This window comes from Rousettus aegyptiacus, unplaced genomic scaffold, assembly GCF_014176215.1.
Source record: "Rousettus aegyptiacus isolate mRouAeg1 unplaced genomic scaffold, mRouAeg1.p scaffold_m13_p_7, whole genome shotgun sequence".
NCBI lineage: Eukaryota > Metazoa > Chordata > Mammalia > Chiroptera > Pteropodidae > Rousettus > Rousettus aegyptiacus.
Genome location: NW_023416310.1, coordinates 108,933,269 through 108,960,303, shown reverse-complemented (window position 1 = coordinate 108,960,303; position 27,035 = coordinate 108,933,269). Strand labels below are relative to the sequence as shown.

Here is a 27,035-nt window from a genome sequence, read left to right as displayed (position 1 = left end):
GGAGCAGAGCGCCCCACCCTGCCCCTCACTTCCTGCACGGTCAGGCTTCGCCAAGGGCGCGGGCATCACCTGCTGCCCCGTTTCCTTTCCTCCAAACTACTCAGGGAGCAGACGCGCATGATCCAACCCGGGGCTGACACCGGGTCCCCTGAGGCACCACTCCTGGAAGCCTCGGCCTCGAGCTCCGTCCCGGACCCGCTCTGGCCCATCCTGCCACTTCCACTGCCCCGAGTTCTTCCCGCAGCTCCCCCGACGCTTCCATCTCCTGCTCCTAACTTACCCGCAGCCCTGAGCCGGCCCCGCTGTCTCGTCCCAGGGCCGCCCACGCTCCGCCCCGGCCCCGCCCCACGGCCGCCCCGGGACGCGTACCCTCCCCAGGCCCGTGGCGAGCTCCCGCCCCTCCCGCCGGTCCCCGAGGTTCCACCGCCCCTCGCACGTCTCCCCTCCCCACGCGCCGGGCGCGCCCCGAGGCCCGCGGGGCCGGGCGGCGGCACGGCGGGCGGGCTGGCTCGGGTTTCGGCCCGCCCCCGGCGCCGGCGTGACCCCTCCCCGGGCGAGGCGGGCAGGGCCCAGCTGGCTGCCCCGCCCCCGGCCTGGCGCTCTGGGCGCTATAAGAGGGCGGCGGCCGCGGGGCGCCCTGCGCGGGGCCAGGAGCGCGATGGTCAGCCGCCGTGGCGCGGCAAGATGCTGGATGGGCCCCTGCTGGCGCGCTGGCTGGCCGCGGCCTTCGCGCTGACGCTGCTGCTCGCTGCACTGCGCCCCTCGGCCGCCTACTTCGGGTAGGTGCCTGGTGGCCCGGCGGGCGGGCGGGCCCTGGGCCGGGGCGGCGTGGGGGCGGGGGCGGCCAGGTGCGCGGGGCCAAACTGGCTGGGGCCGCCGGGTTGCCTGGAGCTATTTGTTTGCGGCGCGCGCGTCGCTTGGTCCAAGAGTCTGTGTTCCCGCTGCGCGACGCGGGGAGAGGGGCCCGCGTACCCGACGGGCTGGCGTGGGGCTGCGGTCCTCCGTGACTCCGGCTGGGCTCCGTGGAGCTCGGGGGCCAAGCTCTGGTCCCGGCTCCCTTAGGCCGCTGAGTTCTTGCCAAACGGCTGGAGCTTCCCGGCCCCTGCCTACCCACCCCCCGCCCTTGCAGCTTCCCCCTCCTTTCTCTTCTCGAGAAGTTAATTTAACAACAACAAAAAAATACGTACAAAATCCAGATGTTCCTTGCCCTGAGCCCCAAAGGGAAAAAAAAAATAACTCCAAGCTGGAGGAATTTATTTTTCTTGTGCTTTGCTTCTGACGATCGCTCGGGCCCCGGCCCGCGGGAGCGCGTCTGTGGGACTCGGCCGAGAGCGCAGGGCCCGGCCGGGCCGTGAACGCCGCTGCCAGCCGTCTCTGGGGTCGCTGCCCCCGCGCGCTTCTCCGCAGCAGCAGTGTGCGTGGTTTCCGCACGTCACTCGTCGCCGTTCTTTTCTGCCCTTCCTCGCCCCTCGCTGCCAGATCTGGGATATCCAGCCAAGCGACCTTTGGGGACCCTCGCTTCGCTACGCAGATGGGCACACTGAGGTTCGGGGTGGCACCATGCGGGCAGCCCTCGGCTCTACCTAGCCTCTCAGCGTCTCGCCCAGCCCCGACCCTGGAGCCGCGGCCCACTCTCGAGACCCAGCCCCTGCCCTGGGCGCCCTGCGGCCGCACCCGGGCTGCCGCCCTCCGCCCCGTCACCTGTTCTCTAGCCCCTGGCCCCCGCGCGGGCGGGCGGCGTCCTGGCCGGCAGAGGGCCCCGTTGGTTCAGAAATGTGGCATCACCAGGGCGGGGAGAGGCCAACTGGGCGAGGAGCCCTGCAGGTGTATCCTGTTCTCAAAGAAAATAAAATATTTTCATGGGAAACTTTCCCTTTGTGTTTTTCTTTCCCCCACTTTCTCCTTCTGCTCCTTTCTCCTGGGTTGTCTTCCAGGGTCAGCACCGTGTCTTTTTCTCTGGAGACCCCACCCGGTGCCCTTTCCTGTGGGTCTGACTTTCCCTGGGGCCCAGGCTGTATGGAGGCTGGCACGCCCCTGCATGCCATCTATGCAGACTTCACCTCGCCCTCACGGGCAGAGGGAGGGTCAGAGGGTGGCCGTCTGGCCGCAGGTCCACGGGTGAGTCACAGCAGCCTGTCAGCCAGCTGTGCCTTCTTGCTGTCCCAACCCAGCCGCAGGTCTATTCAGCAGGCTCCAGCCACACCCTGGGCTTGTCTGTGCCAGGCTGCGCTCTGCCTGGAGTCTCTGCTGCTGCCCCACTCCTCCCCAGGGAAGATCAGACCTGGGACAGGTTGGGGTCCTGGCTTCCAACTCCCCCTTCTCCTCCCAGCATCCCTCTTTCTCTGCTCTCCCTGCACTCTGCACCTCTGGGGAAGTCTCTGAGCTGTTCCTGTGTGTATTTTAGCTCCCTCTCAGGGAAGAGAACCCAGTGGGCATGTGACATGTGGGGGAAGCTTCACGTCCCCATGGCTACTCTGGTCAGCCCTCTTGGCCCTGCTTTTTGGCCCCAAAGACTCTATCAAGTGAGGCTCGTGAGGAGCATAGGAGGCAGACTTGCTGCCTTGGGGACAGCTGGCTCTGCTGGAGGCACTGCCACCCCTGATACCAGAAAAGAGAGTCAGGATTCTGTTTGGTGGATGGAGGTCCTGGAGAATGGGGCAGGCCTGGCAGCAGCTGGACAGGCAGAGGAGGAAAGAGACGGGGTGCTGGAGGGGTCCATGCCCAGCATGCACCTCAGGACAGTGTCAGGTGCTGGAGTTGATTTCCGTGGTGGGGCACAGCCTGGGAGGGGAGGAGCAGGTGACAAGCTCTACTCTGTGCTACTGTGTGTGGAGGCCCTACCTCTCTGGCCCATGGTGACCTGCTGGGCTGGGGTCTGGGGTCCTTTGGCCCAGCAAAGGAGGCAGGAGCCAGAGGAAGAGGGAGGGGGAGATGGCTCAAGGCCAGCGGGGCCAGGCTGGAGCCGGGGCCTCTCCGTGCAGTGCACAAGGCAGAGGGAGCAGGAGGGAGGACCTGATCTAGGCCCTCTTCTCCCTTCCCCCTCTCCGAAATCTCTGCCTGGCACGGAGGCTCGCAAGCAGGGCAGCTCCAGTTACAGCCCAGAAACCCTGAGAGGCTGGCCTGGGGGAGGGTCACGTGGGCTGCAGGAGCCCTCCCTGCCCCCTTCCTGGGGCTGCAACCCAACCCTCCAAGCTGCTGCCCTGCTCCTGCTGCCCTCCTCTGGCCTCTGGCCACTAGGCAGGACCCTCCAGGCCTCCCGCTGGCTTGCAGTTCTCCCCCCTGGCCTGGCCCGGCTTCTTCAGCATGATTAGCAGGTGGCGTTTCCATCTGGTTCTCCCAGGGCTGCGGGGATGCCTGTGCTCGGGGCCTAGACAGCTTGGCCCGATGCCCTCTTGGAAGGAGGGGTGCTTGGCTCCCAGCAGGAGGGCTGCCTGAGGGCTCTTGGCGAGTTCAGGATACAGACTCATGGACCTGGGTGGGCTGAAAGCTTTGGCCTGCCTCAGTGGGGAGGGTGGGGAGGCTTGCCAGCACCTGGTCCCTCTGTTTGGTGTATCCTCAGGCGTGTGCTGAAACCTGCTCAGGAAGGGACACCCGATTCCAGGGTAAGGGCCCTGCTGCTCTCTGAGTGTAGAGCCAGGAATTTAGTCTGGGGATTGTTGAGAACCCTGTCTGGCTTCCAGGCACCTCTCCACCCTTTTCTTAGAGATTCCCGTGTATGCTGAACCAGCCCCCAGCAGAGGCCCCTAGAGAGGCCGCTAGACCTGCATCATGAAGCTACCCCGGGTGAGGCTTCCACTGTGGTTATTCTTCAAAAGAACTAGGAAGGAGTGTCATGAGCCTTGAGGCTGTTTCACGGTGTTGGCCCCAGCACCCTGCATTCTGTGGGAAGCATTTGCAGACTGGTTTGAGGGAGTGAATCCCTGCTGTGAGGTCTGCAGGCCAGTCCTGCCTCTTCGGTCCAGGCAGCCTGGAGACCAGCTTGGAGGAGGCAGCACCAGGGGTGGTCCTGAGGGCTCCCCGAGCCAGGCTGGGAATCACACATGAGGGGTGCTTGAAGCCCATCGGAAAGGCAGCTAAGGCACTCTGGACCACTGTGAGTGGGGGGCCAAGTAGGTGTTAGGGCCAAGGCTCTTTGTGATTGAAATGTAATTCACATCCTGTACGGTCACCCTGTTAAAGCTACAGTTCCGTGGTTTTTAGTATACCCACAAGGCTTTGCAGCCAGCACCGCCATCTAGTTCCAGAATATTTTCATCATCCTAGAAACCTCATATCCCATCTCCCTCCCCCAACTCCTGACAACCACTAATCCACTTCTGTCTCTGGACTTGCCTGTTCTGGATATTTCATATAAATGGAATCATCCAATATGTGTTCTTTTGTGTCTGGCTTATTTCAGTCAGCATACATTTTCAATATTCATCCATGCTGTAGCATGAGTCAATGTTTCTTCCCTTTTTGCGACTGAATGCTATTCAATGGGATGGACATACACAGGTTTTCTCATCTGTTCATCAGCTGGTATTTGGGTGGTTCCCACCGTTTGGCTGTTGTGAGTAATGCTGCTGTGAACATTGGTGTACAGATTTTTTGTGGATGTAAGTTTTCAATTCTTCTGGATGTACACCAAGTGGAACTGAGGGGTCACATGATAATTCTATGTTTAATATTTTGAGGAACCACCAAACTGTTTTCCATAGTGGCTGTATCATTTTGCATTCCCACCCACAGGGATTCGGTTTCCTTACATCCTCGCCAATACTTGTTCACCGATTTCATAATTTTTTGATATTTTGTTGTTGTTGTTCTAGCCATCTTGGTGAGTGTGTGTTTTCTAGCTGTGGTTTTTGTTTGCATGCCCCTGATGACTGGTGAGGTGACACCTTTTCATGTGTTCATCGGACATCTGTACGTCTTCTTTGGAAAAACGTCCATTCCATTCCTTTGCCTAGTTTTTGGTTGAATTTGTTTTGGTGTTGTTGTTGTTGTTGAGTTATAAGAGCTCTTTATATATTCTGGATCTTTCTCAAACTGAGGAGAGCCTGGTTTCCTGACCCGTGAGCCAGCACACTGTCGCCCCTGCACACGGAGGCTGGGCTCTAGCTTGACTGCATGGGGTTATCTGTTTACAAGAGCCTGGTGGGGGCTTGTGAGGAGGCTCTGTCATGGGGTGTGCGTGCACCGTGGTGGGGAGAGCACTCTTCTGTTTCTCCATGCTCCCAGTCCGGGGCCCACCTGGGGGACCCATGTGGTCACATGCCTCCTGGCCACTTGGAGGAGGAGTGCCCAGCTAGTCCCTGGAGGGGAGAGGGAGGGCAGTTTCCTGGGGCAGGAGGAGGAGAGAACCTGGTATAGAATGATGAGGCTGCATGATAGGCCTGTGACGGGACGAGGGGTAAGATGGGGTGCTGCTAAGGGAACGGGACAGTTCTACTGGGGCACAGAAGGCTGTGTGTGGGGCTGGGGGCTTCAGCTCACCTGTGGGAGTCGTGGGAGGGGCTGGTGGTGAGGGAGGGATCCACAGTGACTCCTTGGCTAGGGGCCACAGGTGGTAGTGCCCAGAGCTGAGCAGGCAGGAGTTTGGGTGACATTCAGGCAGGTGCTGCCCATGGAGACCCACCTCAGTACAGCCATACAAATCCAGCATTTGGGGGAGGGGCCATGGAGAGCAGAGTGTACTCTGGGGTGTTAGGAGGGGGTTGTCCTATGCCAAGAGCTGAGAGGAGGTGGGCCTTAGGCAAGGGGTCTTATTGCTGTGTCTAGGGCAGCCAAGGGGCCACAGGAGACCACTGAGACCCCTTGGTTGTGGCCCTGTGGGTGAGACCTCTGGGCATTGGGCAAAGGGGATACAGGGCAGGGACGATGGGCTGGGGGGACAGTCCGGTTAAGGGAGATAGGGGGTGGTGTGTGGAGGGGCCTGGCTTCCAGCCTGTAATGGAGGAGGCATTCTGCCAGTATTCATGACCTAGGACCCCTGAGACCAACAGAGGTACTGAAGTGCTCTGGCCTCCCAGCCCGTAGCTGTGAAGCAGGAGTGGGGAGGCAGGTGGAAAGAATGGGCCAGTAGACCAGGGATCCCTTGGAGGCTACCTCCTGCATCTCTGATTTCCAGTGTCTGTCCCTCCTCCCTCTCCTCTACCAGCCGGTCTTTTCTGGGTGGCCATGGACCCCCACCCTGCTGGCCTCAGCCTGCCCTGGTCCCCTTCCACAGGCCCTTGTGGGGGCTCTGCTCTGGACCCCCAGTACAGAGACCAGATAGAGGCAGGTGGGAGCATGGGGCCAGTGTGGGGCTCCAGGCTGGGCCTTGTGACAGGCGGTGCTGTGCACAGGCCTTGCACTGGGGCCTGAGGTGAGGAGGAAGCCTCAGCCACCTGGCTCCCTCAGCTGTGTGAGCAGACATCCCACCACAGCCGGCAGCCGTCTGGATGGGGGTGGCGGGGACAGCTGGCCTAATCTTGCTCCTGTCCTTGCCACTGTCTGTAGCCCGGACCCACTCCAGTGCTTTGGGCACCAGCATGGCCTAGCCCCGGCTCCAGGGTGGCCCCAGACGAGGGTACCGCCTGCCTTCCGCCCAGTGGCCCTTAGATGTGGAGGACAATAGGAGAAGTGTGTGGTAGCTTTTCTCCTGAGAAAGAATGCGTGCCCTCAATCCCTCCCAGTGGGCTGTGGGCCTGACTCCCAAGGCATGATGAACTGATAAGGGTCTGGTTTGGCAATTCTGGCTGCAGAAAAATGACACCTGTCTGAGGCAGTGCTTAGCCCCCTTAATCCCATTCGGCGGGGGGGGGGGGGTGCACCAGCTCCCTTTGTGTATTGTCCTTGTGGGTGGTGGGTACCCCTGCAGTGCCCACCCAGCTGAGCAAACTGCCGGGGGTTGGGGAGAGTTGTCTGGGAAGAGTAGGGCCACTGTGCTTCAGGTTAGTCCCAGCTGTCACCTCTTCTAGGAATCCAGAGGACAGCCCAGCAGCATCACTCTACTGTAGCTGTAGCTCACCTTTGGGGAGGCCAGAAGGGTTCTTCATGGAGTCTCCTCCCAAGGCCTGTAGGGGTCCCTTCACTCCTCTACTCCCTGGCTCCTGGGAGCCCTGTGTAGAGTCCAGGACATTCACCAGGCAGCCCAGCCCTTGCTGCCCCTGGCCCTGACTTCTGCTGCTCCACCCATACCTGCGGGCCTCGGGCACATGGACAGTGGGCCAGGTGCGGTGGACTGGACATCGGGTGCTGGCTTGGTGGGTGGCATGGGTGCTATGTTAAAGGGCAGAGGGGCCCCTGGAGCCTCAGGGCGTGGGTATGAGGCAAGGTCTCGAAGCTCTGCCAGGTGAGGGTATACTATGGGCCTGGTGGCCTGAGCTGGGTGATGAACAGCCACTTTCTGGTGAGGGCTAATTATTAAGGGACATCTGTGGGCTGGCCCAGTTCTGTTGGCAGGTGGCTGTGCTGGGTCCTCCGCAGGAGGGTAGCCCCCGACCTGGGTGGCACTAGGCCACCAGGCTCTGTGACCCATGGACCAGCCCTTGTCCTCCCTTGCCCCTCCCAGTGGTTCTCTGCTGGCCTGGTGCCTCTGGCCGCAGGAGGAAGCCCAGCCGCCCAGCTGGCAGGCCCTGTACCTCGAGACCGGCAGCCGGACGAGGGAATGGAAAAAGGCAAGCCTCAAACTGCGTTTGTTTTTCTTAGCGATACCTGAGGTAGACGCGGCCAGGGAAGTGGTCGGCCTGTGAGGAAGGCCTGCCAGGGGCTCCCAGACCAGAGCGCGTCACAGCTGCTCCCTCTCAGCTCTGGCCACCCTGTCTGTACCCAGCACCTGGTAGGCCAGCTCCAGGAAGGAAGCCGCTCATTGAGGCGACCCTGGTGGTGGCCGAGATAGGGTTCCTCTGTGGCTTTGAGCGCCTGCCTGGTATTCTGCCTATCCCTCTGTGTGACATCCCTGTGGGTCTGTGGCTGTATGCGAGGCTTAGAGTACAGTTACTGGGACACAGTGGCAGCCTGTGGGGTGCAGTGACTGGGACACAGAGGTGGCCTGTGGGGGCACCCTGAGTAGGACACAGACAGCCTGTGGGAGTATGGCGATGGAGACACAGAGGTGGCCTGGCTGCTCTGGTGCCTCCAGGAAGCCACCGCTGCCTGTCTTCTCAGAGCCATTAGTGAAGCCGGGGTCGCACAGACTCCCCACCGGGCTCCGGCATCCTGCTCTTGAGTGGGGCCAGTCAGCTGATGGCTCTCAGGGTCTGGGGGTCCTATGGGTTCTGTTCACTTTAGGAGCCATCAAGGGTAGACAGGGACATTTTTTGTAGGCAACATCATGGGTCCTGGCATCTTGGAGTTTGTTGAGTCCTGTGTCCGCCAGCTGACCCCCATGGTGCTGGGTCTGGGTGAGGAGCTTCCCTCAGGGATCAGATCGGTAATAGAGCTGGGGGCTGACAGAGAGCTCTTTGTACCCTGGAATATTGGGGTCCTGTGGTGGGGAAGCCAGGGTACAGTAGCTATCCCAGGTGACAGAAGTGACAGTTGTCACAGACAAGCGGTCCTTGCTTCTGCATGAGTGGCCCGTCCATGTGGGGCTGCCTTCCTGCCCATGGCCTGTCTTGGCCTCCTTGGCATGTTGGGCACTGGGCGACAGTGGAGCCCTCGGAAGCCCCCAGGCACCATCAGCATCTGTGCCTACTTTACCCTTGTCCCCACTGTTCACATGTTGGGTGGGAGGCTGCAGGCTGTGGGAGAACGGAGGGTTAATCTCAGAGCCAGTGTCTCAGCTGGAATTTGTTTTGAATTTGATTCACATAGAAATTAAACGCCGTCTGGTGGGGCTGAGGTTTCCTTGGCAGGGCACTGTGGCTTCTGGAACTCCAGCTTCTTCCCCTCCGCCCAGCTTAGGGTCTCGGCTCCCCATGCCCGGGGAGCTGGGTTTGCTGGCAGGGTGGCCCTTGGGGTGGTCAGGTCTTTTGGCAGGAGGAAGGGCTGTCAGAATCCACCCCTAGGAGGAAGGAGCAAGGCACTGGGAGGAGGGGGCGCTGGGCAGGGTGGACCAGGCCTGGCCAGGCTTTTCAGGGGTGGGACTCTGAGGACAAGGACATCTCTGGCCCTAGCCTGGGTCATACCTGTATTGTCACTCTGCACCTGGCTGCCTTTGGGGCAGGTGTCATAGTATGTGACCAGCTTGGTGCTCAGAGAGGTGGCTCCCATCCCCAAGCATCTGGGCATGACAGCCTTAGGGCTGGCCCTCAGAGGGATAGATATCCCCAGACTTGCCTCTGTTTGTCCTAGATTCTTTCTTGCTCTCTGTGGGGCCAGGGTGGGGTCTCTGCAGAGCCACTGCAGGCAGTCAGTTTTGGGCTCTCATCAACATGGTAGCTAATCCAGGACTCTTGTCTCAAGATCCTTGTCTTGATCACATCTGCAAACATCCTATTCCAAATAAGGTCACATTCTGAGGTTCTGGATGGGCTTGAATTTAGGTCCCTTTATCCTCTGCTTCAGATTATTACTGCAGTTTCTCAAATATGGTGATCAGCAGGGTCAGGAACCACTAGGTGTGCATGGAAAAGCAACAGAGGCCCCTGCAGGAATGATGGCGACCTGCTGGTCAGCAGGTGGTGCAAAGCAGGGTTCACTGTCTACGAGGGATGAGACATACAGACTGACCCAGCAAGTCTGGAAATACCAAGTAGGACCGGGCAAAAAAAATTAAGCTGTGGACTGATTTGGAAGCAGATTAGAAACTGCTAAAGAGAATTAACAAACTGGAAGTAGGATGGGAAAAGTTACTGGAGTGTATCATGGGCAGGAGACACATGAAAGACAGAGAGGAGGCCCCAGGTCTTCACCAAGGGCTCAGAGGCAGGGATGGGGCAGTGTCTAGAGGGAATGGCTAAAGATTTCCTGAAATCTCTGGGAGCAATCAAGAGGATTCCAGGGCCCCAGTGCCTTCCCAAGTGGAAGCATGAAAGTGCACGCCAGACTGTTAACACTTGGAAGTGCAAAACACCCAGGACAGAATCATGAAGCCGTCTGAGCAAACAACGTGCAGGTTCCCTCCCGAAGGTCTGCAGGCTGATGATTCACTTAGGACGTGGCAGGACGATCCACTTGGTTGTGGAAGAAAATACCTGTCCAGGGTGAGGTGAAATACAGATGTTTCCCAACACATCGAGACTCATGCTGAAGGAACAGCGGATGCACAGCCCAGGCCTGGGCGACAGCCCTGCTGTGCTCTAGACACAGGCGGAATGGTGGGGGAGACGGGCACATGGAAGGGGAGTGAGCACTGAACAGCCTCTTGTCAGGGCCTGAAAGTAGGACTAGATGCGCACCAGTATACAACACTGGCACCAGCCGTTGTGCTCTCAGGCCTCTTAGAACCCAGAGGGGACAGAGTTGACCATGTTAGACGTGGATCAGTTACAGAGACTCCTGTTATTTTGAAGGTATCCATAAAAATAACGAAAATGTAAAACTTCAGATTACAAGGAGGAAATGGAATAATAATAATAATAATAATAATAATAAATCCAAAAGAAAGCAAGAGAGGAGAAAAAGAGAAGCAAAACAGGTATGGCCAGTAGAAAGGAAGAACTAAGGCTCCTGGTGTAAGGCCGAGGTGACAGAGTTATAGTCAAGTCCTCACTGATTCCAGGCGATATGTGACAGACACATAAGATGTTAAGGAGCAAGAATGTGAAAGGATGAGAGAGAACACACTGACTCAGGGGGCTGTAAGACAAAGAGGGAGACAAGAGAAGAGAATAATGGATGAACTGTGACCAAGGCTCAGTATGGTGGCCTGAGCTGTGACTTGGGCTCCGCATGGTGACCTGAGCTATGACCTAGGCTCTATCCTGGTGACCTGACTGTAACTAAGTCTCTGCTTGGTGATTCAGCTGTGTCCCAGGCTCTGTCTTGGTGACCTGAGCTGTGACTTGGGTTCTGCCTGGTGATCTGAGGCTGTTACCAAAGCTCTTCTTGGTGTCCTGACTGAGTCTGCAGTTTTAGAGACTGAAGCAGTGATAATGGCAGCTTAAATGTATATTTTACAAATGGAGAGCTCGAAAGCCCTCAGTGAGCATCTGTCACAGAAATGAGGAAAAGAACAGTTAACTAAACCCAAAGAAAGCAGAAGGAATAAAACAGTAGTGTAGAAATTAACAAAATAAAAAACAAACATGCATTAGAGATGAACAGATCCGTCTCTGTGAAATTCTTGGAAACAGCTGAGGAAAGTGTGTGGAGGAGGCTCAGGGCACAGGTCCTGCTACAGGGAATGTCACACAGATTCTACAGAAAAGCAAGGCAACATCTTAAACAAAATTCAGAGGAAATGCGGACAACCAGAAAAGTAACAGATTCAAGTTAGAGAAATGCTAGCTAATCCCATAGTAAGTAAAGAAATTTGGTTGCTGGAATGTAAGCAGCAGGGCCACTGTGTACACTCTGGCAGTTCCTCTGACAGTAAGACAGATTCCCTTTATGACTCAGTGGTTCACTGGGGACATTCCCGCGTGTCCACACATCAGTGTGTACATGAGTGGTCATAGTGGCTTTGTGCATAGGAGCTAAACTGTAAACACTTCACCTGTTCGTCAGCTGAGGAATAAACAGAACGTGCTCCATCTGACAATGGAACGTTATTTGGAAATAAAAAGGGCTGCAACACTGACATGTGCTACAACATGGATGGATCTTGAAAACACTGTGCTCAGTGAGAGAAGCCAGACACAGACAGCCACATGGTGTGTGATTCCATTTATGTGAAACATCCAGGACAGGCAGATCCACAGAGACAGGAAGTGGGTTAGTGGTTGTCAGGGGCTAGGGGAGGGAATGGAGGTTGATTGCTCAAGGTTATGGGGTTTCTTTTCGAGGTAATGAAAATATCCTGTGGTGGTATCAGAGAGCTCAGGGGGTTCACTGCTTGAGGTGCTCTACTCAAGAATGAGATGGGCTTGTCCTTGTGTAGTTTCATTTACTTGGGGCAAGTAAAGAATACTAGACTCACATCCTGAGCTCTGTCTCCTGGAAGGGAGGCTTAGCCATTGCCTGAATATACTATTTGGTTAATTATATGTTGATTTCTTCTTCGCAGTTGGCTACACTTATAGTTGGGTTTTGTCAAGCTCATCCTCGGCTACATTTTAATATTTACCAGGACTGGCATTTAGTAAGGATCATGCAGACCGTGAGACCCTTGTCCTCCTAACACTGGTGCTTGCCTGTATCTGTGAATATCCTACAAAACACTGAATCGTGTGTTTTAAATTCTATGGTACATGAATTACATCTCAATAAAGTTGTTTAAGAAAAAGAAGAAAAGAGAGAAATTAGATCATGAAGGAAATCTTTCCACCAAGTAAAGTCAGCTTACACGGCTTCATGGCAAATTCTACCAAATAGTTAAGAAAACATGAATCTAATCTGACACAACTCTTCCAGGAAATTTAAAACAGAACACTCACTAAGGCACCTAGACTCAGCAGCGAGAGCACAGAGAAGAAAATTACAAACACAGATGCAAATGGCCCAAAGTCCATCAAAACCCATCACTCCAATGTGGGAATTCCCTGCTTTAGCAGATTGAAGGAGGAAAGCCCTCTCAAAAGGTGCGGGGATGATATTTGATGAACTTTAACATTTATTTATGATTTTTAAAAAGCTCTTAGGAAACTAAAAGCAGAGGGAACTTTTTAAACTGGATACAGGGCATCTGGAAGACACTCAGTAAACCTCATGCTTCATGGTGAAGTGGTGAAACCAGGAGTGGACAGGGTGCCTGCCATCATCCTTGTTTGAATGGGGATGTTGCTTGCTGTCTTAACAGACCTTCACCGTGAACGTGTTTTGGCTCTGCAGCTACATTGATCCCCAGTATCTGGCCTTGTAGCACTCTGCCAGCCTTGTTGTCTCCCTGTGAGTTGGGCATGTGGAGGGGAGATGACTAGGCAGAGGGTCCCCACTTCCTGGTGGTGGTGCACAGCAAGATGAGAAGCTTTTGGAGGATATTTAGGGGACTATATTCATGACATTAGGGTAATAATGAGTTTCTACAATGAGATAGAAGTAACAGACAGGGAAATCTGAAAATGGAGGTGCAATAAAGTTAAGAACTTTCATTTATGGGAAGACACCATGAAAAGAATGGAAAAGTAGCCGTCCCCATGGGGCTGGGGGACTGCCGCCCTTCCTTCAAGAGGTTTGTGGTCAGTGCAGGGACTGGACAGTGGTCTCTGACCTCAACAGGGAGAAGCTTGGGAGTTCCAGAGCACTAGGTTGGCCTGTCCATCCTTCCTTCCTTCCTTCCTTTTTTTTTTTTTTTTTTTTTGCCATTTTTTGTTTACTTTTTAGAAGTATTAAAGTTTTAGGGTCTACCTTTACACTGATAATTCCTATTGAGTTAATATTATTTGTATATAGTATAAAATATGGATCAAAGTTATTTATTTATTTGCATATGGCTATTTAATTGCTCCAGTACTATTTGTTGAAAAGATTATTCTTTCTGGACCAATTTGCCTTTGCACTTTTATTTTAAAAATCTGTTTCCTATATATGTATATGCGTATTTCTGGGACCTTGTAGTTTGTTCCTTTCATTTATTTGTCTGTGTTGACATCAACACCATACTTTCTTGGTTACTCAGTTTTAGCATAAGTCTTAAAATCAGGTAGTGTTAGCCCTCTAGCTTTGTCCTTTTTTTTTTTTAAGTTGCTTTGGCTATTTTATTTATTTTTTATTATTTTTTCTATTCCTCACTTCCTCCCTTTTGGCAACCATCATCTTGTTCTCTATATCATGGGTCTGTTTTTGTTTTGTTTATTAATTTATTTTATTATTATTTTTTAAGATTCTACATGTATGTAAGATCATGTGGTATTTCTGACTTTCTCTGACTTATTTCACTCAGCATAATACCCTCTAGGTCAGCAGTCCCCAACGTTTTTGGCATCAGGGACTGGTGCTTCTGTGAGAATTTAACGCCCAGTGATCTGAGATGGAGCTGAGTTGGTGATGCTAGTGCTGGGGAGCAGCTAAATATACAAATTCACTCACTCGGCTGCCGCTCACCTCCTGCTGTGCAGCCCAGTTCCTAACAAGCCATGGACTGTGCCTAGGGGTTGGGGACTCCTGCTCTAGGTCCATGCATGCTGTCTTAAATGGCAAAATTTCATTTTTTTTAAATTGCTGAATAATGTTCCATTACGTATATGTACCATATCTTTATACACATATGTATTGGTGGACAAACATCTAGGTTACTTCCATATTTTGTAGTAATAACATAAGGGGTGCATCTGTCTATACAAATTAGTGTTTTTTGAATAAATACCCAGAAGTGGAATTGCTGGGTCATAAAGTAGTTCTATTCTTAATTTTCCAAGGAAATTCCATACTGTTTTCCATAGTGGCCGTACCAATTTATAGTCCCACTAACAATGCACAAGGGTTCCCTTTTCTCCACATCCTCACCAACACTTGTTTGTGATTTATTGATGATAGCTCTTTTGACAGGTGTGAGGTGATAGCTTACTGTGTTTTTAATTCCTCTGATGATTAGGGGCATTGAGCATCTTTTCATATGTCTGTTGGCTATCTGTACATTCTCTTAGGAGAAATGTCTATTCAGGTCCTCCGCCCACTTTTTAAGTGGATTGTTGGTTATTTTTGGTGTTAAGTTGTGTGAGTTCTTTATATTTTTTGGATATTAACCCCTTATTGGATGTATCATTGGCAACTATCTTCTCCCATTCAGTAGCTTGTCTTTTTGTTTTGTTGATGGTTTCCTCTTCTGTGTGAAAACTTTTAATTTGATGTAGTCCCATTTGTTTATTTTTTCTTTTATTTCCCTGGCTCAAGGAGATATATTTTTTAAAACATTACTAAGAGCAGTGTCATAGTTTATTCCCCATGTTTTCTTCTCAGAATTTTATAATTTCAAGTCTAACATTTAAATCTTTAATCCATTTGGAGTTTCTTCTCATATATGGTGTAAGAAAGTGGTCCAGTTTCATTTCTTTGCATGTATCTGTTGAGTTTTCCCAACACCATTTACTGAAGAGACTGCCTTTATCCCCACTGTATATTCTTGCCTCCTTTGTCATAGATTAATCGATCATATAGATATGGGTTTATTTCTGGGCTCTCTATTCTGTTCCATTGATCTGTGTGTCTGTTTCCATGCCAGTACCATGCTCTCTTGATTACTTTGGCCTTATAGTATCAGGTAGCATGATACCTCCCACTTTGTTCTTTCTCAAGATTGCTTTGTCTATTTAGGGTCTTTTGTGGTCCCATATAATTAGGATTATTTGTTCTAGTTCTTAGAAGTGTGCCATTGGAATTTTAATAGTGATTTCATTAAATCTATAGATTACTTTGGGTAGTATAGACATTTTAATGATACTAATTGTTCTGATTTGAGAGCAAGGTTTTCGTGTCCCCTCTTCAATATCTTTCTTTAATGTCTTATAGTCTTCAATTTATAGGTCTTTTCGCCTCTTTGGTTAAATTTTTTTCTAGGCATTTTATACTTTTGATGTAATTGCAAATAAGATTTTTTTTTTTTAATTTCTTCTGATCATTCATTATTGGTGTCTAGAAATGCAACATATTTTTGTATATTGATTTTGTATCCTGCAACTTTACTAAAGTCATTTGTTAGTTCTAATTGTTTTGGACGAAGTCTTTAGTGTTTTCTATATATAGTATCATGTCATCTGCAAATAATGGGTTTTACTTCTTCCTTTCTGATTTGGATGGCTTTTATTCCTTTGTCTTGTCTGATTGCTGAGGCTGGGACTTCCAGTACTATGTTGAATAACAGTGGTGAGAGTGGACATCCTTGTCTTATTCTTGTACTTAAAGAAAAAGCTTTCAGATTTTCACCATTAAATATGATATTAGCTGTGGATTTGTCATATATGACTTTTATTATATTGAGAAATGTTCCTTCTATGTTCACTTTGTTGAGAGTTTTTATCATAAAAGGATATTGAATTTTGTCAAATGATTATTCTGCATTATTGAGATGAGCATAGGTTTTTATCCTTTATTTTGTTAATGTGATGTATTAATTGATTTACAGGTATTGAACCATCCTTGCATCCCTGGGGTGAATCCCAGTTGGTCATGGCATATCATCTTTTTAATGCATTGTTGAATCCTACTATTTTGTTGAGAAATTTTGCATCTATGTTCATCAAGGATATTGGCCTTCTTTATGTACTGTCTTCATCTGGTTTTGTTATCAGGGTAATGCTGGCTTTATAAAATGAATTTGGAAATGTTTCTTCCTCTTCAGTTTTTAAAAATAGTTTAAGAAGGATACATATTAATTCTTTAAATGTTTGACTTTTTCTTGAATGAGAGCTGTGTTCCACACTTCCCTGGACATATTATATTTTTTGAGAACATGAAAGATTAAGGGGAAATACCTGAATGTGGTAAAGTACATTTAGGCCTCATTGTAATTTCTTCCTGGGAAGCTGGCTCAATGCTGGGAGAGGCCAGCCCAATGAAGTAGGGGCTGGGGTGTTCCGCTACCTTTCAAAGTGCTGCCACCTATGGGTGGGCTGCCTGGGCTCATCTCCCCTGTAGGCCACCTGGGAAGGTCTGCATGCTTGTCTGTCTACATGTCGTGGTACAGATGTCCAATGGCAGCAGGGTAGTGGGGTGGCAGCTGCATTGAATGGCTGGGTGGGGCCTGTGTTGTGCCAGGTGGCCTGGGGTGCTTTCTGTGCTGGAATGCACAGCCCCCAAGACCGGCTGTATGGGCAGGTCCCCCACCCAGGCCAGTGTGCAGGGCCAACAGCCTGCTGAGGCTCATGAATGCCACCTGCTGTATGTCAAACATTGTCATCTTGGATAGGTCACATGTGCACAAGACAACATGTAAAACGCTCCCAGGCCTTGTTTCTTTTGCTTCAGGCCACATGTGTCCTAGGTCGCCTATGCACCTGCAGATGCACACACAGCATTGAGGACGGTGGCCCAAGTGTTCCATGGAAGGCTGGATCCCAGCTCCTCAGCTAGTTTCCAGTTTTTTGTATAGTAGTCTCCTAATTTGTGGTCGGTTTCACTTTCTGCCGTTTCAGTTACCCTGGCCAGAAAATATTGAATGGAAAATTCCAGAAATAAACAATTCAAAATTTTTAAATTGTGTGATGTTCTGAGTAGTGTGATGAAATCTCACGCTATGTATTCCTGTTCCACCCCGGATGTGACTCGTCCCTTTGTCCAGAATCTCCACACTGTAGATACTCCCTGCCTGTTAGTCCATATCCTTTTATGGGGGAAGGTGGGGGAGACCAAATTTGTATAATGTTTGTTATAGTACATTGTTATAATTGTTCTATTTTATTACTAGTTATTGTCGTTAATCTCTAATTGTGCATAATTTATAAATTAAACTTTATTATAGGTATGTATGTATAGGAAAAAATCATGTATGTAGAGTTTGTTACTATTGCAATTTCAGGCATCCACTGGGAGTCTTGGTAGGTGTCCCCACAGATAAGAGCAGGACAGCTGTATAACAAATAGTTCCAGTGTTTTTGTATAACAGCATTGCATTGGATAATGTATGAGTGACGTACATGTGTCCATGTTTTAGGATAATATTCCTAGAAACAGAATTGGTGGGTAAATTTTTATAGGTATGTCAGTCCAGAAATCTCGCCATGAAGGAACATATCATTCTCCTTTTCCTTGACAGTGATCTTATCAGACACTGATTTGTGCTCATCTGATAAATGAAAAATAGCATATCAGTATACTTTAATTTTGTTTCTTGAGTGGGATGGAGTCTCTTATAAGTTTTAACAGCAGCAATGTTTACTTTCCTTAACCTGCACATTCACATTCTGTGTCCACTGCAGTCAGCTCCTTTTGTTATTGACCATTAGGAAAAGATGTACACAAATGCATGTACACACATATAAGTACTTACCTCCCCACAAGCACATGCATGCATATGCATACACACAACCATAAGCACATGCATGCACACACACATGCACACACATGCATAGGCATGCACACACACACATTCAGCACACACACCCATAAGCTCTTATGTATATTCATGCACGCATACACCCACAAGCATACACATGCGCATATGCGTGTATGCGCATATGCGTGTATGCACTTATGCATGTGTACACACCCATAAGTCCACAAATGCATATATACATACAAGCACACACACATGTGTACACATACCCATACACACACACACACACACATAAGCACACAAGCAAAGGTCGGCCCTTCGTCTGGGATCTGAGTTACAACATTTACCTCAGCTCTTGTCCATTGGTTTTTGACTCTATGCTGCTTTTTCATTGTATAGATTCTTGTATTTTTAGTCAATTTAAAAATTTTTTTCACAGTCCTCTAGATTCTGAGTCACTCTGAGAAAAGCCTTCCTGATTCTAGGAGTGTTTAATAAACCTCTTGTCTTTCCTCCAGGACTGCTGTGGCTCTTCTCTGTGTTTGGTTTTCTGTCCTGGATTCCCAGTCCCTGGGGCCTCCTCCACTGAGCCCAGGCTGGCCCTACTGCCTGCACCCCATACATTGTCTGCCCACTTATCTCACTACCTCACACCACCACAGGGGTCTGTCCCCAGCATCCCAGCCCCTGAGCCCCAGGCAGGCCATGCACTAAACACACCATGCACTAACAGTTAAGGGGGTTCTGGGGCAGGAGCTATCTGGGTGCTGGTGTCTGAGAGTTGGGGATGGGCTACCGGGGAAACAGAAAAATATGGCTGAAGCAGGGTTCCAGACTCTCACCACTGCTAGTGGGTAGAGGACACAAACCCTCAGCCCCCATGCGCAGTGTGGACGTAGGTGGCCTTGTGTCAGGGGAACTTTTGCCCTCGGCCTCCCCAGGCTGGGAGGCAGTGTGACCTATCACCTTCCCCCTGTCCTTGTTCATACTCACAGCTGCCCCTTCTAGCCTGGCTCCAGGTCCCTCAGGTTGGCTCTGCCATAAGGGGTCCCCTCGGATGCTGGAATGTCATGGCACTGCCTGGAGCTAGATTAATCTTGGAGAATCCAGCCTGGGTTGTGCATTTTGGAGGTTACAGGGTTTCTGCCGCCTGGCACTCGTCCTGGGCACAGCTGTTGACATTCCTGTCTAGGGACAAGTCTCCACTGTGTAAGCTGCCTTTGTGTGGGAGCATGGCTCTCTCAGCCTCCAGAGTGGGGTCTGCAGGCCTCTGCCTGTTCCCTTCCTGCCTCAGCAGCTGTCTTTGGGCAGGGGGCCTGGGAGTCCATGGAGCCCATGTGAGTCCCAGACATGTCCCTGTGCCCTTAGACATGAAGCCCTAACCTCTGGGGACATTAGGGGCACAGGTCACTGGCTGACATGCTTGCCTCCTCCCTCACCCACCACCTCTCTAGTGCAGCATCTCAGCTCCGAGCTCATGGGTACCTTCTCCCTGAAGGCTTTGCTGTCTCTGTCTACACTGCTGGGCTACCCACTCTGTGCCTCTCCTGTGCCTTGGAGACCTTTGAGGTTCTCCCCTAGTCTGTACCTATGCTGGCCTCCCATTGCACACAGGGGTGGGGTTGGAGTGTGGCGGGTGCTTCTGGCTCTAAGCAACACTCAGGAAGAGAAGGGCCAGCCCTGCAGAACATACACGGGGACTGGAGCTGGTGGGTAACCCCAGGGGCCCTGCTTGCTAACACCCTAGGCCTCAGGAGGCAGTGGCAGCCCCTGCTCCCTCACAACTCTCTGCTCAACCCTAGGGGCTCATGGTGCCATGCTGGCTTTAAGCACATGGGAAGCAGGGCCCAGGCCTGGGGTGGGTCTTTTCACTTCTCCAGAGTGAGGAAGGGGTGGGAAAATGACACATTCTTGTCTTGGGCCTGTGTGTATGTACCAGGGTGCCTCACTCCTGCCTGCCTGTTTCCCTATGCACCCTGGGATCTTCTGACATGGTGTCCCTGTGGCATCCTTGCCTGGTTCCCCCTGACCCTCCTCCCCTTGGGAGCTGACCTGAGCAGATGAGGCAAGTGCTGCCCTTGCAGGGTCTAGAGGGGCCGTGCCCGGCCCTCAGTAGAGTAGATGCCCCTACCCCAAGCAAGGCCAGAGAGAGGCCATGCTGGGTATGTATGGGAGTGGGGCAGGGGGGCAGGGAGGCTTTGAAAGTCAGTACCCACGCTGTCCCCCGAGTAGCATCACTTCTGGGAGTTTACTGGGGGTAGGGTCTAGGAAGGCCCGTCCACCTCCCTTCTGCTCCAGAAGCTGCAGCTCCCCACCTCAGCCTGGTGCCCCTGAGGGGCCTTTCGAGAGGCAGCAGGAGGGGGTATAGGGCAGGGTGTGGGGCCAGAGTCTGAGGACACCCGGTTCCCAGGGATGGGCTGGGTGTGGCTAGGCATGGACATGGCCGAGTCCCAGATGTGCGATTGTCTATCTGGGGAAACAAGCCAGTGGGTCTTAGTACATAGCAGATAGAAGGCCAGGCCTCTAGTCCCTGAATGGAGCAGGTGATGGGGTGGGGCAGGCAGGTCAGATGGCAGGCTGCTGACTGGGCCAGGGCCTCGGGTGGAGTTGCAGGAGAAACGTCTGGTTTTTCAGTGGCAGCTGGGGCCTAGGGTGGGAGGCCTGCTCTGGCTCAGGCACTCTGGGAGACCCCATCGGGCTCAGGGCTATGTGCACCGGCTGCTGGAGGGCAGGAAGTGTGCTAGGATCCTCCCCAAGGGTCCATCCACTCCCAGCTGTAGATGGCAGAAGTGGATGTCCCAGAGCTGGGCTCCTCCAGCTGGGTGAGCAGGCAAGGGTGTGGGTGTGGCGGATGTTCCTTCTGACGCCAGGTGGTCTTCGCGCTCCCGGGGTCTGTGTGCGATGGCGCTTCCCCTAGGGCAGCGCTCACCCTGGCCTCTCTGCACAGGCTGACTGGCAGCGAGCCCCTGACCATCCTCCCGCTGACCCTGGAGCCCGAGGCCACTGCGCAGGCACACTACAAGGCCTGTGACCGGCTGAAGCTGGAGAGGAAGCAGCGGCGCATGTGCCGCCGGGACCCGGGCGTGGCCGAGACGCTGGTGGAGGCGGTCAGCATGAGCGCGCTTGAGTGCCAGTACCAGTTCCGCTTCGAGCGCTGGAACTGCACCCTGGAGGGCCGCTACCGGGCCAGCCTGCTCAAGCGAGGTGCGCAGCGCCAGAGGCCGGGCAGGGGGCCCGGCCCAGGTGCACCACCTGTTGGAGGGGTCCCAGGTCAAGGGAGAGGAGCTGGGGAGGGAGGGTGGGGGGCGTAAGAAAAGACTAGGGAGCTAGCTCCTGCCCCTACCCCTCCCGACTCTCCCAGCCCCACTCACCTGCCCTGCCCCCACACATGCCTGAACAGTTGCTGGCAAGACTAGGTGAATTTGGCAGTTCTGACAGGGCCCCAGGCATCTTTGACGGGTCTTGCCACATGCGGGTGGCCAAGGCCCAGTGCCAGGGCACAGGCAGCAGGGTTCCAGCTGGTGCCCTGAGCACAGAGCTTCATCTCTTGTCTCCTTCGGCAGGGGCGGGAACTGCTGGGGACTTTCGTCTGAGGCTGTCAATGGCCTTGTTTAGAAACTGGGACCTGAGCCCCAGGCAGGCCCTCCTGCAGGGCTCTGGGCCATTCTGGTATGTGGGAGACCCAGATGGATGGGGTCTCTGTTCCCCAGGCATGGCCACGGGGCCTCTGGATTCCCTCCCGCCCTGGGCACGTAGGAGAGCCTTCTGCCCCCAGGTGTCCAGTCAGCCCAGGCAGGTATGCCCCCCTCACCCCAGGTTGAACACCGGAAGGATCCTTCCAGCCATCAGGGATTCGGGGCTTCATCTGGAATGCAGTGGTTCTGCTGCACAGCGTGGCAAGGGGGCTAGTGCAGCCACTGATTGGTCCTGCTGCCCCTGCAGGCTTCAAGGAGACCGCCTTCCTCTACGCCATCTCCTCAGCTGGCCTGACACATGCGCTGGCCAAGGCCTGCAGTGCAGGCCGCATGGAGCGTTGCACCTGTGATGAGGCCCCTGACTTGGAGAACCGTGAGGCCTGGCAGTGGGGTGGCTGTGGAGACAACCTCAAGTACAGCAGCAAGTTTGTCAAGGAGTTCCTGGGCCGGCGGTCGAGCAAGGACCTGCGCGCCCGAGTGGATTTCCACAACAACCTCGTGGGTGTGAAGGCAAGCGGGGAGGGGGCGGGTGCCAGGGAGGTGGTGCTGGGGTGGGTGCCAGGCGGTGGTGCTGTACTCAGGGCTGAGGGACTGGAAGGAGATGAGGGCCACTGCCTTTGTGCTTAAATGACAGCCATGTGGTGCCTGCCAGGACCCTCAAGTCTTCCTGCTTATAAGGCTAAGTCCCTGTCAGGTAGATGGAGATGCTAGTTGACATAGAGCATGCCCCTGGTCCCCCATGGAGAGTATGTGCTTTCACGTAGAGAGCTGGAGCTCCAGCTTTCTGATGTTAGGGGAGGAGCCAGGTGGGTCTGGGCTCATCTGCATCTGGCCCTGGGTAGTCAGGGCCATCAGGAGGGTCTCTGTGATGGTTGCCGTCTGTCCAGGAAGATGGCAGACTGGGCCCCCTGCCTGCTGGAGTTGAGGAACAGGTGGTCCTGTCACCAGGGAAGTAGGCAGAGGCAATCTGGGGAGTGTGCAGGCCAGGGAATCAAGGGAGGGACTGGAGTGCATTGGCCCAAGTTTGAGGGGTTGCTTCTGCCTCAGGGATCTCTTCTGTGGCCAGGACTCTATTCTAAGGGAACCCAGCTTAGAAGGCTCAGGAGAAGGAATGTCTTGGCTCTCTGGCTAGGCCCAGAAAGGGGCTGCTGGCTACACATGTGGCTGGGCCTGGAGGACCTGGCTTCTGCAGCCCTCCATCCTCCCTGCAGCCCCTTGACAACTGGGCCCACGCCACTGGAGGAGGATTCAGGGGTGTACTGTTGTCCTCACTGTGGATGGAGCACTGCCACCTTGGTCCCTGAGCAACTTAGGCCACCAAATGCCCTGGGGGCTGAGCTGGGACCTGGGACATGCAGGGTGCTCTGCTTGCTGTTGGGCTGCCAGGAATGTAGAGCCCCATCCTGGGGGACTGTAATTAGAGCCAGGCTGCTCTGATCCTCTTAATGACTAGCTGGTTTCTGAGTCATGGATGGGAGCTCTCTCCCTCCTTCCACCCTCTGGGGAGGGGTTTAGCAGATTAAACCCTCCAGGGAAGGCCCTTCCTTTTCCTCTGCAATCTCCTTTTGTAAACTGTACATGAAGTCAGACTACGAAAACTGTGTTTTAGCTCCAGGGTCAACAGGCCTGGGTTAGCAGCATTTTAATTAAATTTGTCTGTTTCTCAGCAAAGTATCCTTAAATGTAACTACTTTGTTGCCTGACAGGAGAGTAGCTTTGTTTCTTTATCTCCTTCTATGGCCCTCCCTGGGTACTCAGGCCTGGCTTGGGCCACTGGGGAGGGGCTCTCCGCCCTTCCTGCCTACATCCCTCTAGGGACTCCTGAGTGGGCAGTCTAGTAGGTGGCCCAGTGGGGCAGCTGGCCTGACTTCTTGGCTTTGCAGGTAGCACCTAAGTCCTGGAAGTGGAAGGACCCAGTCTGGGTCAGCTGTATATGCAGTAGCGCCAGGTCCTGATGCTTAGGACCTGGCTCAGTTATAGATTTCAGTGGTCAGTCTTGCCCATTGGGAGTGAAGCTCTCTAGAGAACATACTGCTAGGTCTTGGCTGATGGGGGCTGATGGCAGGGCTGGGGGGCAGTGCCCTTCCTTGCAGGGGACAGCCCCAGATGCAGGGAGGAACATCTGGGCAGGAAGGGAGTGTTTTCACAGGGCCACGGGTGCTGTGGTGGCCGCTCTAGAGGTCATGCTGCTGGCTATGGGGCTGCTTTCTTAGGGAGTCTGTGGTTTGAAAGGGGGGGGGGACGGGTATGCAAGCCAGGGAGCTAGGTGATGGGTGCTGGTGGTCCCCTGGACCTATGCCTGGGGGCCATGGGGTTTGGTCCCAGGGTAGATGCCAGTTTCAGCCCCTCTGGGGTCATCCATCGGGTCTGATCTCTGACAACCAGGCATGGCCCTTATGCTCACCTCTGTCCCTCCCTCACGGCAGGTAATCAAGGCCGGGGTGGAGACCACATGCAAATGCCACGGCGTGTCGGGCTCGTGCACTGTGCGGACGTGCTGGCGACAGCTGGCACCCTTCCATGAGGTGGGCAAGCGCCTGAAGCACAAGTATGAGACGGCACTCAAGGTGGGCAGCACCACCAATGAGGCTGCCGGCGAGGCTGGCGCCATCTCACCGCCAAGGGGCCGGGCCACGGGCACGGGTGGTGACCCTCTGCCCCGCACGCCGGAGCTCGTGCACCTGGATGACTCGCCCAGCTTCTGCCTTGCTGGCCGCTTCTCCCCGGGCACCGCTGGCCGCAGGTGTCACCGTGAGAAGAACTGCGAGAGCATCTGCTGTGGGCGTGGCCACAACACACAGAGCCGGGTGGTGACACGGCCGTGCCAGTGCCAAGTGCGTTGGTGCTGCTATGTGGAGTGTAGGCAGTGCACGCAGCGTGAGGAGGTCTATACCTGCAAGGGCTAGTGCTGGGCGCCGAGCTGTTGCAAGGCTGCAGGCAGCGTGGGCAACACGAGGCCCTGGCTGTGAGCCCCCAGTACATATGAGAGTGAAGTGGGAGCAGGAGCCTGGGGCGGGCTGGGTGGCTGTCTTTGCCCCTCTGTCTCCCCTCAAAGGCCTTGTCTGACCTCCACATCCCCTCTGCTTGTCCCTTCCTGGGACACAACAGCATTGCACTGATGCTTTCCAGGCCGTGTCCGTCCCTAAGCCTCCAGTTCCTGCGTCACAGCGCCCCTCATTGCTTGGGCTCCCTCTGAGGAGCGCAGGTGCACCTTCGTGACCACATAGGGCCTCTGTGGCAGCCTGGGGGCTGCCTGGCACTGGCTCTGGTTAGAGTCAAACCACTAGAAGAGGGCCGGCCGGCTGCCCAGGCACGGGGGACACTGCCAGCCCCCTCTGACACCCATCACTTCTCTTTGGAGTGATATCAGTGACTTTTAAGTTATTTTTTATTTAACTAATATATAATAATTATTTTCTCTGTCCCCGCCATGTTCCAGACTGTGGCTCCTCTGGTCTGGAGGGGCCCTCTTTCCCCCACTTCTTTGCCTGATCTGCTTTGTGTTTGAAACCACTAAGTCAAGAGAGATACAGTCCTTGTTCTAAAGAGGTAAAGCAGCTGTGTCTGGCTACCTCCCTCAGGGCTTCTGGAAGCCAGGCCCCCAGGTCCAGGCCCCACAGCCCCCAGGGAGGGCATCCCAGGCTGGGTGCCTATGGTCACAGAGTCCTGCACTCCAGCCCTGAAATGCAGATTCTTAGGCAGGGGTGGCAGAAGTTGGCCTGTTCTCCCTGAGGGGTGCGTGTGCGCAGAGAGACAGGGACAGCTCTATGGAGGCTGCATTTCAAAAAGAAGGCACAGCTTTCCCTGTGTCACAGGTGTAAGCAGAGTGGGGACAGATGTGGATGGAGAGTATGTGGGGCTAGGATTTCGCAAACGAAAGGCTGTTCTCCTTGGCCATGATGTTATCTTTGCAGGAAGGGGGAAAAGATGGCCTGTGCTGACTTGGTTTGGTTTGAGTGTGTGCACACATGTATGCATGTGTGCATGCATGCTTGAGTATGTATGTGTGGTGCATGTGTGCATGAGTTGCATATATGTGGTATGTGCATGAGTGCACGTGCATTCTTGTGCATGAGTGTGAACATAACGCATGTCTGCATGCGTGCATGTCTGTACGTGGATGCATCCATCTGTGTGACATGGGCATGTGTATGCTGTTTGCATGTGTTATGTGTGCTTATGTGTGTGAACACGGGTGATGGGTACACACATGTATGCCCAGGTGTGTGTGTTGGTGCGCTCTGTGGGTGGCTGGGGTGTGGCCTCCACCCTGTGCCCTTCCTCAGCATGGGGCTCTCCTTCCCATGGTGGTTTCAACGGAAGCCTTGGCTCCAGAGCCTCTGCCCTGGGCATGCCTGCTCCACTGGGTGGCAGTGCTCGGAGGTGTGGGCAGTGCAGACATGGGAACTACTGAGCTAGGACATTCCTCGGAGTCCTGGGGGCTCCAGGAATCCAGGGGACTGTTTCTAAAAGAAAACCTATTTATGTTGATATGGGTCTCTTTGTCCCTGTTTTATGGTGTAAATAGTAAAGTTTATCCTCCTGTGGTTCTGAGAACACCCCGTGAATAACCCCTGTATGTTGACGGGGCAGTGTGGAGGCCCGTCCCTGGAAGGGAGCCAGGTGGGCTTCTCTGTGACAGGTGATGTGAGCCTGCCCCTCAGTCCCTGCAGGCCTGGCTGGACAGGGTGGGATGGCCCGGGGTGCATCCCGATCATCCGCACACGTCCTCACCTGCTGGGGCCCAGGGCAGGTGGAGTGGCATGCTCCCGTGACAAGACTGCAACCAGTCACTACTGGGTCAGGAAAGGTGGCAAGTCAGAGGAAGGATTTTTTTTTTTTTTTTTTTTTTTATCAAATACCACATTTAGCTCTATGTCGTAAATATTAAGAAAAGTATTTTTTTAAACAAGGCAGACTGCATATGTCTGCTGGCTGGTTTGTTTATATATAAATATATATCAGAACATCTTGCTAAGCGAAGAAGCAACTCCCACTGACAGAGCCTCTCCTTAATGCTTCTCTTCCGTGCGGCAGAGGAACTCTAGAAGACAGTGTCTGTGCTGGGGCCAGAGCCCAGGTTCAGCTTTCCTGGGGGCCACAGGAGCGAGCAGCCATGCTGAGGGCTAGGCGGGTCCCGGCCACTTGCTCCCCACCGGCCGCACAGACGTGGGTTCCGGGCTGGGTTCAGCCAGCTCCGGAGGGCGGGAGGAGAGGGGCATTCACACAGAATAACTCTCCTCTTTGTGTTCAGACTCTCCTTCGAGCCTACCCACTTCTCTACCTCATCTGTATAGCGAGTAGGTGTGTACTCGAGTGACTTGGAGAATGTATTTATTTAATGGCTTTGTATAACAACCAGAAACAAATGGAAACACTAAATAAACATATTTTAAATTATA

The 27,035-nt window shown here is 53.4% G+C and overlaps 1 protein-coding gene across 1 annotated transcript; it reads left to right on the top strand.

The window, feature by feature from the left end:
• Positions 1-602: 602 nt before the first annotated feature.
• Positions 603-27,035, top strand: WNT9A (Wnt family member 9A). Its single transcript, XM_016142392.2, has 4 exons — positions 603-779; positions 20,886-21,142; positions 21,881-22,143; positions 24,060-27,035. The coding sequence occupies exons 1-4, from the start codon at positions 685-687 to the stop codon at positions 24,537-24,539; spliced, it is 1,095 nt and encodes a 364-aa protein (XP_015997878.2). The 5' UTR covers positions 603-684; the 3' UTR covers positions 24,540-27,035.